This window comes from Aythya ferina (genome assembly GCF_964211825.1).
Source record: "Aythya ferina genome assembly, chromosome: 1".
Lineage (NCBI taxonomy): Eukaryota > Metazoa > Chordata > Aves > Anseriformes > Anatidae > Aythya > Aythya ferina.
Window position 1 is genome coordinate 150,793,062 of NC_140296.1, and position 17,003 is coordinate 150,810,064.

Here is a 17,003-nt window from a genome sequence, read left to right on the forward strand (position 1 = left end):
TTCAAAGGTTTTTATGTAAATCTTTACATAAAGCCATTAAGAACCAAAGAAAAGCACTTTGGAAAATTATGCATTGATGTATTCTTACGCAGCCAACACTCCCAGGGGAAAAGGTAGTAATTGCACATAGCCTCCCGCCCCTTTTTATTTCTTGTCAAAGATGTTGCCTTTTTTGGCTTTTCTTATATATACACAGCATGATGAACTGATATTTGTAGTTTAAATGTCTGGTTTAACAGCGTGGTTTCCACTGTAACAAAAAGCTCTCACGAAATGTCAGGTTAGAAATAAAACCAAGCTCTAGAGGGATGAGTTGGGGAAGAAAGTAGAAGGTCCAGTGGCTGAAAAACAAAATGGAACAAAGTGAGCAGAACACAATGTGGACCCATTTCCCAGTTCAGGCAGTGGTATTGGTACATGTGGTTGTACAGGGATCTGGGGAAAGGAGAGAGACACATTTCTCACTGAATCATTTCTGCTTTCTCTATTAACATTGCAACAGAAATTACAAATAGCCCTGCAAGGGGTAGTGCATTAAACCTCAGCTCCTCATCCAATGTAAACACAACATTAATACTGAAAGATAAAGAAAACGGTAAAAAGTCCAGTGTCTTGTTTTCTGTGTTTTGCTTGTTAAGTTTCCTGTCCACCCTCCAGAATATTCCTGTGTGTATTGAAGTTGTGAACTTGACCAGCCCACATTCAAGCAAACAATCACACTCAGATTCCCAACATAAACTTTTCTCCCTCGAATGGGGAGTTTATTCCTAACAGTTCTGCTCCTTTTATTTATAAACTCCTTTAACGAAGTAGTTCTGAGACCTTGTAGCAGGCAGCAGGAGAGCACCCAGGCTACGAGTTGTCGCGCTTATATTCCCTGTTCAGCAAAGTTCACGTAAAGCCCAAGGCCCAGTGCCTTCATGGATGGGCATGCACTGAAATGAGTCTATGAATCAATATCCCCCCGCACAACATGCCTTCTAGGCAAAATCCAATTCTTGCCTAAAAAAGATAAAGAGTTACAACCAGGCCCTTTATTTTACGAGACACATATGAACACGTTGCTCTGGTGAAAACAGACCTTACACTAACAGGTTTTGTTCACTTTCGGGCAGAGCTACTGATCTTCTTTACTGGACCACCAGAACTGAAGATGGGAAAGAAACACAATGGAGACATTTCCTTGGCAAGGAAAGGAACAGCATTTAGGACTGGGGAAGAGGCAGGGCAGGGCATAAGGGATTTTCCTGATAAAACGTAACTAATTTGAGCATAAAAGACCAACTGATATCATGTACACACCTAAACCTGTAACACACCTTCCCTGGAGTGCAGTATTGTACAAGTGTCCCCTTCATTTTCAAGGCTAATTCAGACCTTTGGCTCATCCTGCATTTACAAGGTCATCCATGTTTAGAGGGCCACTGTGAATGTTCACAGGTGAAAGTTCCCTTTCAGAGTAGTGCAGATTTGAAATTCACAGGACAGCGACCCGAAGATCTTCCTTTACAGATAAAAAGCATGTCAAATTATTAAATAGCAACATGAAATCCTATATTCTGAAGGTCTGTCTTTGCTCTGCAGTTAAGAGAACAGAGTGCATTCCCAGCCCATGCCCAGTCCCCATCTCTTGCAGTACAGCAGGCGTGTAGCCGGCCCCTCTTGTTGACACCTCACAAATGCTAAAGCTGAAAGGCCTGGGGTGGTTGGGGAAGGGGCTGATGAGCACAGTCTGAAGACATGTCACTTCAAATTTCTACTGTTAGAACTGCCAGGTATGATAAAAAAACTGAAAGTATTTCTCAGTTCGAAGTTTGAAGACCAGGCCTCAAACGTTGAGTGGCTCCTCCCTTCAGTGTCTCTGTTTCCTCTAAAATGGGCTCCGCTGTGCTAGCTGTTGTTCTCTGCCGTGAGATATTTGAGAGCTGCAAAGCCATAGTGACGTGACATGTCCTGCTGGAACTCCTCCTTCAGGGTCTTGAGACAGATGCGGTATTGCTTGTTGGAGCGAAACTTGGTGATGTCGAAGCTGGGGGCATGCGGCATGTGGATCATGTAGGCGTTGGGCAGCACCGTGAACTCGTACTCCTGGAGGAGAAAGACACCAGCTGTGAGGGGTGTTCCTGAGCCCTCCTGCAATGCACCTCTCTCATGCCTCCACAGTCAAACACATTCTGTCATGCAACAGTTCACTGTAGGTCTCAAGAACAGCTAACCCATACAACTATGCCAAATAAACCTTTTTGTGTTTATGAAGGACCTACCTTGTCTTTGAAAATGTTTTACTCCATATAAACCAAATAACAGAGAAATGGTGCTAAAGACATTTCTGACGTCATGTCTGCAGCACAGATGTTTGACAGTAGTGTGCTTACAACCAACTATGAATGCACACAGCATGAGTTTCAATTGTGTTTCCAAAAGCATGCTTTCCCCCCTGTAATTTATCTTTCGTCGGATGCTGGAATAAGCAATATTTAAAAAGGGACACCTTGCACTACCTATGTTACTTTGCCTGTATACTTACAGCAACAAAACTGTCCCAGACTATTTATAAACTTGAAGTAGTGGGAGAATATGGTGCCTTTTATAGGCTGAGTGTGAAAATGGACCTGCTAATTTCATATGCTTTGAGAAGATTTCTCTTCAGATTGTATAAATCTTGGAAAGGTTTTAAACAAATTAACTTCTTCACAAAGTATGAGATATTGTGCTAATTCCTCTGCTCCTCTGTAACTGCTTCACTAATTCTGAAGAAGGTTTTTGACATTTTTTGTTGCTAAAAACTATGATTCATCCGTGTTTCAATTACTCTTATTAGATTTGCTCCATTTTTGTAATTAAATATATGATTGATCATTTGAGACAAAGCTAGATAAAAAGTGCCTTATAGGAAAGTTGGAAAGTCACAAGTGTAGGATGCACAAGAATGTGGTATGTGGTCCCACATAGGATGTGCAAGAAGGTATGTGGTCCCACAAAAATCTGGACAGGAAAGGGACGTGAACCTCAGAATTCTGTAGCCAAGTGAAGTACCCTATCAGCTGAGGCTATGCTAGCTATTTTTTTTTTTTTGTTAAATTTCAGAAAGTCTGAGTTTGTATGGGATGTAAATGATGAGCCACTTCAAAGCCTCTACAAGCACACTGGCTACTCTTCATACCCAGTTTCTATTTACAACTGTTTTTGCACTGCCTTATTAACCATCTCTGTGTAAGACGGTGAACAACCACAGAGCTTCTGCAGAGCATGCTGGCTTTAAAAGACATGGAGCTGAACTTCTGGTTTGCAGCCCTGTGTAGATTTAGGAGTCTGTGCTGGGACACAGATTAATTACCTGCAGTGGAGAGGCAGGATATTCCAAAATATTTTGTTAGGGAAAGAGATTTATGGGAGAGAACACACTTGAGCTAATAAACACTAGGGTTTTCACCTACAGACAGTCCTTCACCTAACAAGCTACAATGAGAAGAGACTGAAAACTGCTGGATGATGATGCTACCAGAAACCAAGAGTTTGAGCAACACAGCCCCACATGAAGTTACAGAAACTGCAGTGCTGTCCCAGAAACACTTAGGAAACAGTAGCATCTGTTGGACAGTGCAGATGCAGCTGTGTGGCTGCTCCTTTCTCATTATGGGAGTGCCTGTTCCCTGCCAAACAGTGCTACAGAGTAAATCTTTGTGCCAAATGACAATGCTGTCATACACGGGAATGGGCCCCTGTGAGCTTCTGTTTGGGATGACGAGTGTACAGGAAGAGCAAAATATTCTGATGCTCACAGGCAGAACTCATTTAGCTGGAAGAGACTTGGAACTAATGGGGAATCAAACACAAAAACAAAGGCTGCCATAATGGAATGAGGAGAGCTGATGAACAACAAACTACATAACTTCTCTGCAGGACCTGAACATTAAGGGCTGAATCTGCTGAGGAAGAAAAACGCCCCTCATACAATCTTTTCTCTTTTGCATTTCTTTCTCTGCATCTCAAGTCTGCTGTCTTGCAGATCAAAGACTTTCTATGCTCTGCAACGTAAACGGTCTGCAGAGCAGTGCTCCCATCCCTGAAAGGCCTTCAGCCACATAACAGTGTGCCAAAAATGTAAGCCCCTTTGAAAGATGCTGGGCTGGGGTCCTGGAAAAAGAGATGCTCACTGTCTAGTTCCACAATCACTGGAAGAGCGGGGAAAGGTTTCCTAATGGCCCATCTCTACTGTAAGAAAACATTCCTTGAGAAAGCAAAGCACTCTCAGGAACCTCTGTCCTTATCTCACAGGTTATAAATGCTTTAGACAGAGACTGTCATTATCCATATATTTGTACAGCATCCAGCTCAGCGGACATCTCCATGCCCCCAGAATAATAATGACGATTATCTCCACACTGTGTGCTCCTCTGAAGGATGGTAGTGGCACAGGTCCTTGGTGAGGTGTCTCCCACAGTCCGTTTGACACACGCTGCAGTTGCGAGGAGCAGGGAAATAATTCAGCTGAGCGGCTGTTTTGTCTGCTGATAAAGGAGCCAGCCAAACAGCTTGCAGCAACATGATCCATGAATGCCCTGAAGCCAAAGGAATGCCTTATGGGTGCTTGGTGCAGCATTTCCTCCTTTTTATGGAGGGGATGTTCCCCATTCATCACAATTCCTTCCTTCTAACTTAAGGAGCAGCCAGGCAAAGGAGACAGAACTCAGGAGATTGATCAAAATTTGCAACAGAGTGGCTGGGAGATCAAAGCTCCCTAAGGAAAAAGCCTAAATACATGTAAACTCCAAACAGGAGCACATCTGAATTTACTGTGAGGAAAACAGAACAACAAGGTAGTCCAGCATATTTTGGTCTGGCTCAGGGAATTTGATATTTCTAGCTGACATAGGGAAAAATAGCATGTCCCCTCCAGCCTGATTTTGTGGGAAAACAGGCCAATACCCAAGTTGCTACAGATGAAAATTAAACTTCTTTTCAAAGTGAGAATTTTTTTAAGGCTGGAAGAGTGAGAAAAACAATTCCCCAACTGAGTTAGTTCCATCCCAATGGCCTTTTTAAATACCTGTGCTATGATCAACTTTGAAAAATGTTCCAATTTCCTATGTGTGAGTCTGTATGCTGAGCAAATGTCTCTGAGCAGAAGAGTTAAATCGTGAGTGCTAGATGAGAGTGGCCAGTTGGAATGTAAGCCCTGACAGCCAGATTAACAAATAAATCATTGCATTGGCACTCTCCACAAACGATAATTAATTGATTAGTGTTTGGATAGTGCACTGGAAAATTAAAGTGCTATAGCAAAGTATTACTATTAATAATAACATAATGGACAATTTTTGGGGGAGGGTCTGTAATCATTTTTTTTCATCAACAGAAGTAGGCACAAATTAGTTTGCAATGCCCTTTTTCAAACAGAGGGCAAGTGGCAGGTAGCCCAAGGTGGCCATGTGGTTTTGTAAGCAGTAGAAAATAGCCCTCCCGTATGCCTGCCTTCATCAAAAGCACTGTATCATGCACCCCCAAGATACAGTCTCCCAGTAACCTGCTGTATGTCTTGTGCTGCTCTGCTTTCTGCAAGCTGCTAACAGTTGGGCAGAGAGGCATCAGCTGTATCCCAGACCCAAGTCCTCACAGCAGAAGCATATCCCACTAGCATAGTGGGATACAGCTGGCTAAAATTATTTTCAGATACCATGAAATGCCACTGGTTCAAAAACTGGAAATGAAATCGAACTGAAAAAAAAACAAACAGCAAACTAAAGAGAACTGCCATGACCCAGCCCCTGCTGATTAATGCACTGGTTAGCTTCACATCCAAGAACAGCAGGGATGTGCAAACTCTGCCATTTCAGTGCACAGCAACACCAGACTCCCATGGAGCCATAACCAGTGCCAGTCTAAAGATCTAGGTCTGTGACAAGGACCTTGGCAGCTCTGAGAGCTCTGGTGCCAGTCTGGGACTCTCGAGGTCTCTCTGCATCCTTGTTCTTTATATTCTGTCCAGCAGTGCCATCCCAAGCCACAAATCCAAGAGGCAGACAGCCCAAGGATCAAATACCTGGATCTTCTGGAGTTTGCTGCTACATAGCTGGAGACTTTGGAAATGTAAAGACCCTGACTTTGCAGAGATGCGCTGTAAATCTGGGCTAGAAATTGAAGATCCTTGACTTGGATTCTGTTCAAGATTGCTTTTTGAATTCTAAATTAACAATTGGGACTCACCAACCTCTGTTTAACTAAAAAGATTCCAGCCAGATCTATAGGTCTATAGACCCCACAGTAGGTGATTAGACTGATAACAAGTGCTGCAGTACTTGGGCACACTTCTGGGCAGGAAGAATTGTGTCACTCTGAGACAACAGCTTTCTCAGCACTGACAAATGAACTAAGGAGACTCAGTACTCTTTTTAATGCTTGATAAGGACTAAACTGAGCTCAAAAAAGCACTCATTAAGGAGCTCAGTAAGGCCAGGTGAGCACTTTGGCAATGCAGAGCTTGAAGCCTTTCTACAGAAGGTGGATTTCTTCTAACAACCCTGCCGTCTGCCCCTGCATGAGTTATGCAGGCATCATCTTCTCACCTGTGCATCCAGTTCCATGATGTGAGCCACTTTGTTCCAGCCAAATCCAACAAACCGCCTGTCATACTCCGGGCAGTCCTTCCTCACAACAACGTATGGCTCGAAGTCTGCTTCCCACTCAACGCGGTAGGGGGTGGTGGCTGTTCGCCACTTGGCAAAGTTCGTTGGCGCGTGCCCTTTTGTCCAGACGTGATACCTTCAACAGACATAAATGGCACGGACACGGGGAGGCAATTAAACAGGATGCATCTTGGTGAGGCTACAAAATGTTACTTGTTAGATAAAACGCTCGAAAATAAGGACATTAGCTTACAGTTCACATCATCGTTTTCAGGACGTATCAGAGGCAATTTCTAGGACTGTTTCCAGCACGCTTCCCAGAGCCTCTGTGTGCTTGATGCTTAAACAGATCTAGCTGGTGAAGGATGGTGTGAAAACACTACCTAATGCTAACGTGAGAAACAATTACAAAACACGCAGACAGTTCATCTGCACTGCAAAGTGCTGTGTCTCATTCCTAGCAACCAAGTGGCTGCATCAGTGCTCTAAAATCAGCATGAAACCCTGCAGCTCACATAAGGCCCTGAAAATTAGCTATTTCTACACCACAGTGACATTCACGATCTGTTTTGTATGTAATTTTATAATTTGTATGAGAGACACCTGCAGCTCTGGATAGATGTTCCGTTTTATTAATTACTGTTATTACTATGGCAGGAGCTAAAGTGCATAATTAAATTAATAAGTAAAATATCACACAAAGACATTTCTGCTGCACTTTCTATATTGTGGGGGGCGCCCGTATGATCCTGAGTAAGGTAATCAATTTGATTTACAGAAAAAGATCCTTTTATACTTCGTTAATCTTGTTTAGGTCACAGCAGGTCCCTTCCAAGCACAGCTTGAATCCACCCCATTAGTGCCAGGGTCAATGATTCTCTCGCCCACTTACTCTTCTTACACCTTTCCAAAAATCAATGAGACAGGCTCTTTCTGCAGACTCATAGATTAAATAATGAAACAAAGGCATAGCAGGCCATCTGTATTACAATGCTCTGAGATGTGTAACAGAAGGGGCAAAACAAACATCCTGCCAGTTTGTAATGTAAGGTACATTGAATTCACGGGGATGACTCATGTGCTCAAAGTGAAGAGGTTTAAGCTTTAACTATTTGTAGAACTGGGACCTGGATTCTCATACTGTCGCAAGCTATCGTTAAAAACAGAGATGTAAAATCACAGCCCAAGAATTCCTACTTTGGCTGTATACTCATATGGCTTATTGCTGGACAAATAGAACTGCTCAGCTTCACTGACTCTCCTTGGTCAGGGGCAGTGTAGGAGGACAGGATTATTACAACTGCACTGGTGTCCCAAGTAACCTATGGTCCTTTGGAAGCTGCATTTCTAAGTTGTAAACAGGTTGCATCACTTTCGGATATCTGCCTTGGGGACCAGGAAAAACAAAGCACGTCTGTACTAAAAAAAACCTGACAGTGAATGAATTAACCAGAGCTTATTAGAAACCAGTGCAGCATTCAAAAATATTACAATCCTTGAAGGCCTTTGGAACCATCTCCAAAAAGCCCATCCCTTTTCTGGAAGTGACTAGCTAACCTATGCAGTCACTAATGACCAGCTATCCATGATGGAAAAAATATAATCACAATATAGAGCTTAAAATGATACGGGATTGTGGACGATGCTCTAACGTCCTACCTCCGGCATTTTGAAATTAATTATGATAATAACAATAATGACTACTAAACACTCATGAAGTGATTCGTATCTTCAAAGCCCCATGCAAACTTTGGTTAATTGAGAGATTCCTGCAGAGAATCAGGCAAATGCTTCTGTTCCTCTAGTAACACTCTCCTACTGATTAAAACAGCGGGGCTAACAGGACACTAGCCATAAAAACATCCCTTACTTTTGACCCTTTTCAGGGTTAGCAATGTAAGCAGACACAGCAGCTCAGGTATAACGTCTGTGAGTGGAGAGAGTGGACCAGCAGGAAAAATTAAATCGTGGGGAGCAGACAATGAAGAGAGGACAGAGAAGTGAGAGTGGAAAGAGAAAAATCAGAAAGGAAGGAATAGACCTGACCAAACCAAACAAACAAACAAAAAAAAACAAAGATCTTTTACTTGCCTCTTCAGAGCAACTGATGGGAGTGGAGGGAAAGTGGCAGACAAAAGGGTAGCTAAGGTCAGGACAAATAGGAATCTGAGTACAGAATGCTCAAGTAAGGTGTGAACACACTAATTGCAATGGAATAATCAGTCAGGAAGTTGGAATTGTGAATTCAGGATTACATACATACATGTACATAAAATATGGGTCTAAATATATATACATATAATCTGCTGGAGCTAGGTCTTGGCCAATGACTAATCATCACATGAAATGAACTGCAAAATCAGAATATGCAGACACCATTACATGGATGTCCTTGCAGGGGAAGCTACCATAAAAGAGTGAGTCATTTCCAACAGGCTTTATTCTCAGTGATGCAGTTGTGAGAACTGGTTCACTGTCTGTATTGGTCTTCCATCAGCAGGATAAATGAATAAATGTAGCTCTCCCACTCAGAGCCTTCTCACCCAAGATTTAAACACACATTGAATTTTAAGGCCACACTCAATTTCACAGATTTTTGGGAGAAGTCGCTCTTTGTCAAAATAGTGACCAAGGCATTTTGAATCCCACTGGTAATTTTGAAAAATCCAATCCAAATCATTTGGTCTTTGTGCAATGATGATGAGTTTTTTTTTCCCATGGTTCATAGAAAACATCTACACAAAAAAACCCACAACTGTTCTGGGTCAAATGTTTCATCTTACTTTCTATATCCATGACTTTTTTTCCAAAATACGATTTCAAAACTACAGCAAACTTTGCTAAAGTTAGCAAAGTGAAATTGTTATTCTTCTCAGAGTGTTCTTCCTCCCTGCCCTGTCACTCAAAGCTTCATGTTTCAGTGAGAAAAATGTTTTGGTGAAAGAAAAAACTTTCTCAGCTCTGTTCTCAGATGCTTAAACATTTTGCTGGATTGTGGATGCAATCAGTTAATTAGTTAATCAGTCGTTGCTGGTTATGTTTTCTCAATATGATGCATCTTCTACCAGCTGTGGTTTTCCTCGTGCCTGAAAGCTGTGTCGGCAGCACATTCGTGGTTCATCAGCTATTACCCAGCCATGAAGCCGGCACATTCTCAGGAGGCACAGTCACAGCCAGCACCTGCACACGAAGCCATCAAGCTGGGACAGAGCATCCCACTGCTGCGGAGAGTTTCCACGCAGCACACCCTGTCAGCCACAGATGCTCACACGTCTTCCTTTTCCTTTTGGTGGTGACTGGGGGATGTAATTGAGAGCCGTTTTGTACTCCTTAGCTGCCCAGAGGTAGAAAAGGTCACCATTTGGAAAAGAGGTGACAAAAGCAATTTCAGTGAGGGAAAGATTGTAATCTACCGTGTGGTGTGAGGGACTGGGATGCTGCAGGCACTCTCAGCAATCACTGTCACAGCAGTCCTCCCCAGTTCACTCCCACCCGCTCAGCCTTAGAATTGCAGCATTATTAAAGCACCTTGAAGGTGGAGGTGGAAATTCTCGGCCCAGATCACAGCTGCTTTGTGGCTGTTGATAGATTTGAACAATGAAACGAGCCAAAGCAAACTAGGGAAGCATTTGTAAAACGTGTCCTACATTAATATGCAAACCAGCTACAGTTTGCATGTCCTTCAGTTCTTTTTTAACCTTGCTCTGGCAAAACTCCCACTGATGTTAAAGAGATTTTTGCCTGAGTGAGACTTGAGAAAGGAGGTGCAAATCTGGCTGTGTGCGGAACATGCCAACATGCTGAATAGCTTGAAGATGAAATCTGTAGTGGAAGGCCACTGCTGTGCAGGCTGAAAATTTGACTGCTGGTGGAATATAACAGCTGAAAATCCTGAGGGTGTTATTTTCCACTGGAAGGATTTTTTCTTTCAACTATGGGAGAAACAATTACTCTCTATCAACAAATTTCTTGTTAATTTGTCTTTGACTGCTAAGGAATGATGGGGGAAATATGCTTGCTCTATCAGTAACCTTAAGTAATTTTCCAGAGATGGGCATGCCTCCCTAATATCTCAGTCACCTCGAGCTTCTATTTCAAGGTAGTCATGGGTACCGGTAGGGTCAGAATTGTGTTTTCCAGGCTCACACAGGCTGTCTGCTATGATGTCTACATAAAGCTACATGAGAGAAGGGTGGCTGCTGCAATGAGAGCCGTGCATAATGCAGTGAATAGAAGTACGGTGAGGAAAGCTCTAATGTAAGAAAAGGATGGAAGATGTGATAAAGAGCTGTGCTGGCTGTGGATAACACTTAGTGTTTTCATAGTTCTTATCTCTAGATCTCAAAATACTGTATAAAGGAGAGGTGAACATTGTTACCTGCATTTCAGAGATGGAGAACAGAGATGTAAGAAAGAACTGATTTGTGTAGCACCTCCCAGCAGGACACTAGCGGAGCTGGGACATGAACACAGGTTTCCTAAGCCCCCTCCCTGTGCAATATCATAAGGCCATATTGTACTCTTGCCATCACTACGATGCTTTACAAATGTCTGCTAATCAGACCTGACCACACACCCATGAGAGAGTTAGCCCTTGGTTAAGTTGTGTTTTAAAACTGAAAAGTCTGACAGATAATAGAAGTGACTTGTTCACAGCAACAAAAGGAGTATCAGAGAGGAGCTCTGAATTTAGGTGTTCTTAATTTCTCAGCTTCTAGTCAGAGTATACTTTCACCTCTACATTGGGAAACTCTGGCTATTTAAGCAGCTGTTTCATACTTTTTAAGAGCACATGGCAAGCTTGTATTTGTTTTTCCAATCAGTCAGTATGAAACCAAACCAATGAGCAGAGAGAAATTATTGTTGGTCACATGAGGGACTCAGCTATCCAGACAGTATTTGGCAGCCAAAAAGGAAATTACACGCACATGAGTGTAATGGTCACGCCTGATTTTGTAGAGCAATAAAGAATGACGAAAATAAAACAAATTCAATTTAACAATTGAAGTCCTTCAGTAGAGGAGTATAATACTAGATAAAATGCCGACCTTACAGATGGAATATATCCACATATGATTCTGTTCACTGCCTCTCTATGAAAAGGGAAAAAAATCCAATACATTTCTTAATGGAGCTAGCTAGCTGACAGAAGAGAAAAATAAAATATTCACAGAACATGAAGAAAACTCTTTAGAGATAATGACCACAGGTTCAACGAAAGTACTTTCCATTACCTGAATGTAAAAAGGGTTCCCATGTCCAACATAGATAGCAGCTCTGCTTTTGACTTGGGGAAGGAGAGGCGGTAGCGTAGGGTCTCAAAAGCAGGTACAATCAGAGCTTTCTTGGTGTTAGCCAGGTCTAACTGGATGACGGACTTCCTGGAAAAGAGAAAAAATTTGAGCAGAAAAATGTTAAACTGAGAAAATCACTTGGCATTTCAAAATAAAGAGCAGAGAATGGGCAGTTTGATACTGCAAATGTAACTATGGCTCATATTCTTTCCCATAAGTGCATTGTTTTTTTCCTCTGTTTTTGAATCTGCTACTCTGTGAGCAGGGAGAACAGTACAGTTCAAAAAGAGCTTGTGTGTTTGACAGATCAATGCTACCCTGCACATCCAGGGATGCCCCGAGCTGAACTAGGACTCTGAGTAGGGCCAACTTACCAGCCCTGTAAGAGAAATGCAGTTAAATCTCTTTATGTTTCTATATACATGGGAAAGAGATGCCCAGTCCATGGCAGTTCTAAAGAACTGGGTTTTATTCAGGACTTTACGAGGTGAGGAATCAGAAAGTTTAGTTGCATTTCAACCTAGCAGTTGTCTGGGTTATGCTGTGCCATCACATTTGCTTTTCACCTCTGCTTTAGAGCTCTGTGTGTCCTTTGAGGTATGTATTATCTTAGCCCCCTTATGGACCAGATATCTGCCCTCAAGAACACTGGCTGCCATGAAGGTTGATCTTTGTTCAAGGTAAGGCACAGATCTATTGCAAAAGGACATGGTGCAAATAACCACAACTGGAAATTAGCAGAAGTGTTTCTTTGTTATTGTTAATCATGTGCATGGTAGTGTCTGGAGCTCAGAGCTCATTTGTGCTTGGCACTGTATATAAGGCAAAGAGGTTGTTTGCTTCAGAGAACGATTGCGCACTGGGTGCAAAGAGATACCTCACTTTTTGCCTCCTTTTGCTCCAAGTTGTTCAGTGTGGAGACTTTTTCAGTGTGTGTGTGTGCATGCAAGCATACTGCATTTTGTGCAAAAAGGCCCTTCCAGACAGGGTCCTTAGGACAACAGCTTAGCAATCTTACAGACTGCCTGCCAGACATGTACTGTTTTTTCTTTCCTAGCAAACTAAAATTCAAAGAAAAGGAAAGAGAAGTTCATTTTCCATCCCCTGACTGAATCTTAGCATGCTTGTCATTAGAAATAACTCTGTCTTGATTTTCCTTTCATTATCTTTATATTTCATAAGAGAAATATGCCTCTCTCTCCCTGTCAAAGTCAGTTCCCCTTAACAGGATTCACTGTCCTGGCTTTTATGCTACTGCAACAAGCAATCAAGGACAATGTTGACAAGCAAGAAACTCTACAGCCTTATAAGATGAAGGAATTGGGATCACTGTCATAATACTAGAAGGACCAAACAAACCACTTTTCTAAGGAATAGAATATCTAGCATGTATTTCTATTGCCATCAGAGAAGAAGAAAAAGAGCAGGTCTATTTAATAAAATCTGAATTTTAGAGAATTCATACCACCCTATGGGCCTGTTCTATAAAAGAAAATCTGTTCCCAAAGCCTTACTGCAAAGTTTGCATTGTTTAAAGAACCCCTGCCACATTCCACTGAACTTTTCACAACTGAAAGATTTTAACAGTCTTATTATACCTTTTCTGTACTTTCCTTATTTCTTCTCCCTCACCATCACTAATGGCCAAGATATCTGCATGTAAATAGATTAATCCTTTACAGTCAGCCTCCATGACCTTCCAGAATCACTGAGCAGTGCCAGCATCCAGTCTTTACGACGATTTTAATGCTTTTTCCTCTTCACACCTTCTCTGCAAGCAGGGTACACTAATACAGTTACTCTGACAACATCTCAGGCTTTCTGCACTCTATACAATCTGTCAGACTTGAGCAGTGCAGCTTTGAGGATTCAGTGCAAGGAAGAAACAGGTGATGTTTGCAGTGATGCTCATCCTTTGGGCTCTGCAAGGGAAAAGCCACTTCCATTTATGGCTGCTGCTGTCTCTTTCACGGAGAGCTCAAATGTCTCATGCAAAACTCAAGGCTTCATCTCTGCTTGGCACTGTCCAAGGAGTAGGGGACAATCCTGTCCACCAAAGTTCACAGTCTGAAGTAGATCGAAGCTAAAGTAGGTATAGGTATTAAGCAAGGGTGTAAGGCAGAGTTGCATGTTACAACTAGTGTTGAGTGTGACTTACTTTCTAAAATACGGGAAACAAGCACAAAAATTATATGGGTATCAATAATTCTTTCATACACTCCCCAGTCGTCATCTGCAAATTTAAAACAGGTGTCAGTGTCTGAACTGGGCCTTAGATCTCTTGTTGGAAAGAAGAGATGACAGTTTTACAAAGAAAACCAACACAGAGTGAAAAAACTGATACTTGAGGCTGAAATCACTGTAACAGTCCAAGGTTAATATGGAAAAAAAAGCAGAATATGAAAACAAGATGTTTGTAGTAGATGCAGTCAAACACATAGAACCACCAGAGGTGCTTCAAGAGTAAAATAATGTAATGGGATAATCTTTGCAGAAATATTTTCAAGAGGTATGCGAGCATCTGAGGTGCATATTGTTAAGGCCAAAGGGTAGAGGTTCAGCAAAACTGATTTGGGAGCTGAGGGCAGCACTGATCTCTGAGTAGAACAGCCTGCTTTGGATGTGCACTAGATGACATAAAAGACTGACATAAGGTGAGGAAAGAATCAATGCTGATATCCAGGTGCTGAACCTCAGTGACAGAGGACAACAGAGGTCATGTTAACTGTGATAAAGACAAGGGAGTTTTGGTAGAGAAAAGAACTCCTTCCATTTTCTTCTGATAAGAAGTTGGTGGTCTGCTCCTTGGACTCCCAGCTGAAAATCTAACCTCTTCCTACTGAAAGCAAGTCTGTTTTTCCTTTCTGTGTCATGCTGTTTTTTGTTTGTTTGTTTGTTTGTTTTGTTTTTCCTTGTTTGAGTGGAGGTGCCATTTGCTGGTTGACTGGTTTTGTGGTACTTGGAATAGAAAATTTCCACTGTTAAATGTTGCAACGTATGTGGAATATAACATGAGGAACACATTAGGTTATTTTACAAACCAGCACTAGGGAAACTTTTTAATTCCTGCACTATCCTTGTGAGGGCTGTTTTTTGGATTCGGTAATATCAATCCTGTACCCATTTTCCTATATCTGTCCTTTTCCCCAAACCTCAAAATGAGGATATAAGATTTTATGAAGAGGTTTCTCTTTGCTAGTGTTGTCCAGGAAACCGTTTCCCAGGCACCTTTGTGTTCAGACCTGATGTATGTCATTCTGACACAGTGAGAGTTGGGTTAAATTTCTAATCTACCAATCAACTCTATTTTTTTGTAGAGCATGGATGAAATGAACCTTAAATCACAAGAGTCTCCTCAGAGGTTGAATGAACTCCAGCATGTTGAGATCAATATTTTCATCTCCACAGTCTTTTCCAAAAATTAACAAATCATTTTCATCCTCAAGTGGGGAGATAGTAGTATCATTCCCATTTCTGCTGGATAAAGAAGCTCAGATACAGAAATACTAATAACCTAATCCAAAAGCACTGAATTCAGAAAAAAAATAAAAAAGTGTACATTAATTCCAATTATCTTCCACCATTAGGACCCTCAGTGATTAGCTCAAGATCAATGGACAAGGTAGTCATGGGGTTTGTTACATGAACTGAAGAGATGTCAGCCCAGTGTTGAATTCATCAGGACTTTCATCCTCTCTACAAAAGGAACGTTCAAAGGCACCCAACAAATAAAAATTAACAGGCACAACATGATGTGTGACTCTTTCTGAGATGCTAAAGAGCAACCAGAAATATTTCACAATTCATGTTACAAGGAGAGGTCTAAAACCTATGGATAGGGTTTGGATGCAAGCTCCCAGTTTATGCTAATGTGTCCCTGGAAGCAAAGGGCATATTTTATAGAAATATGTCAGGAAAGAACTTTAGTGCTAGCTGTGACAACTGTAGATACCATAAAGAAGCAGCCTGTCTAGTTATTTTATGTTAGAAGAGCCTTTAGGATGACCCACACACCTTACTTTTTGCAACCAGAAAGAGCCTTTAGCTCTGGGGCAATGACAAGATGACCTCAGTAACAAATGACTGAAGGTGACAAAAGACTTCTGCTCAGCACAGACCATAAAAATGCCTGAGTTTTGTAAACAGGAAGCCTTTAAATGATACATTTCTGCCCCTCTGTACTTTACAGGAGAGTAAGGTAGAACAAAAAGGGGTTTTGATGGAGATTAAAAGCATTGAAATGGCATTACTTAGCAGCTGTGAAAAAGCTCAATTAACATAAATCTAAGTGCTAGCAACAGATACCTAGAGGGACTGGTTACCACCAACTTCTCCTTCAAAACTGGCTGCAATTCTTCACATACAACGCCTTCAAAACAGGTTGGAAATGTTTTTCAAAATTCCTTTCTCTAAGAATACATACTCTGTAGAGACACAGTATACAATATATGCAGCTTGCAAGCAAGATGGAGTTGTCTGGCTCGTTCTGTATAAAGCAGCACCTGAAATACCAGACTACATCTTTTTGCTTATGGTTTTTCTCTCTGAGGAAATGAGGATGAATATATGTATATGACTCTCTACCAAACAGTAGCTGCCATTCCAACAGATGGCGCTGATCAGCTACCTGAAGGAGCTGTGGGAACAGTCAATGTGGAAATATACAACATATCTGTATTTAAAATAATCTCATTGCACCTCCCTGCTATTTTGCTCAGAAAAATCATTACTGAAAAAGCAACAAATGACTCTAGTTGTGCCCCCCCACCTCCACCAGTCCCATTTTAAAGAGCTGGAAGTAGCAGATTAGCAATTTCAATATTCCCAAGCAACAGAGATGCACAGAGTTAAGGTGATGTGGATCTCACAAAAGACGTGTAGAGCAACGCAGTGTCTCAGAAGCAACAATGTTCTGTGACAATCCATTTCTTTTTTTTTTTTTTTCCTGAACAACACCAATGTGTGGCATCACTGTGCATTTAGTCCCATGATACATTATCACCATATCAGAGTAATTTGTATGGCTGTAATGTCTCAAGTGCACTGTGGTATGTCACTTTGTTTTCTCTCCTCTCTCCTTCGT

At 41.7% G+C, this 17,003-nt stretch overlaps 1 protein-coding gene across 5 annotated transcripts in view; it reads right to left on the reverse strand.

Annotated features, from left to right (window-relative positions):
* Nucleotides 1-457: 457 nt before the first annotated feature.
* Nucleotides 458-17,003, reverse strand: part of LARGE1 (LARGE xylosyl- and glucuronyltransferase 1) — a 283,589-nt gene continuing 267,043 nt past the window's right edge. For all 5 annotated transcript variants that reach the window (XM_084524041.1, XM_084524043.1, XM_084524044.1 and 2 more), the window contains 3 exons: nt 11,861-12,007; nt 6,567-6,762; nt 458-2,088 (listed from right to left, as the gene is read on the reverse strand). In XM_084524041.1, the coding sequence (XP_084380167.1) occupies nt 1,891-2,088; nt 6,567-6,762; nt 11,861-12,007 (541 nt within the window). In that variant the 3' untranslated portion in view covers nt 458-1,890. The remainder of the gene's footprint in view (nt 2,089-6,566; nt 6,763-11,860; nt 12,008-17,003) is intronic.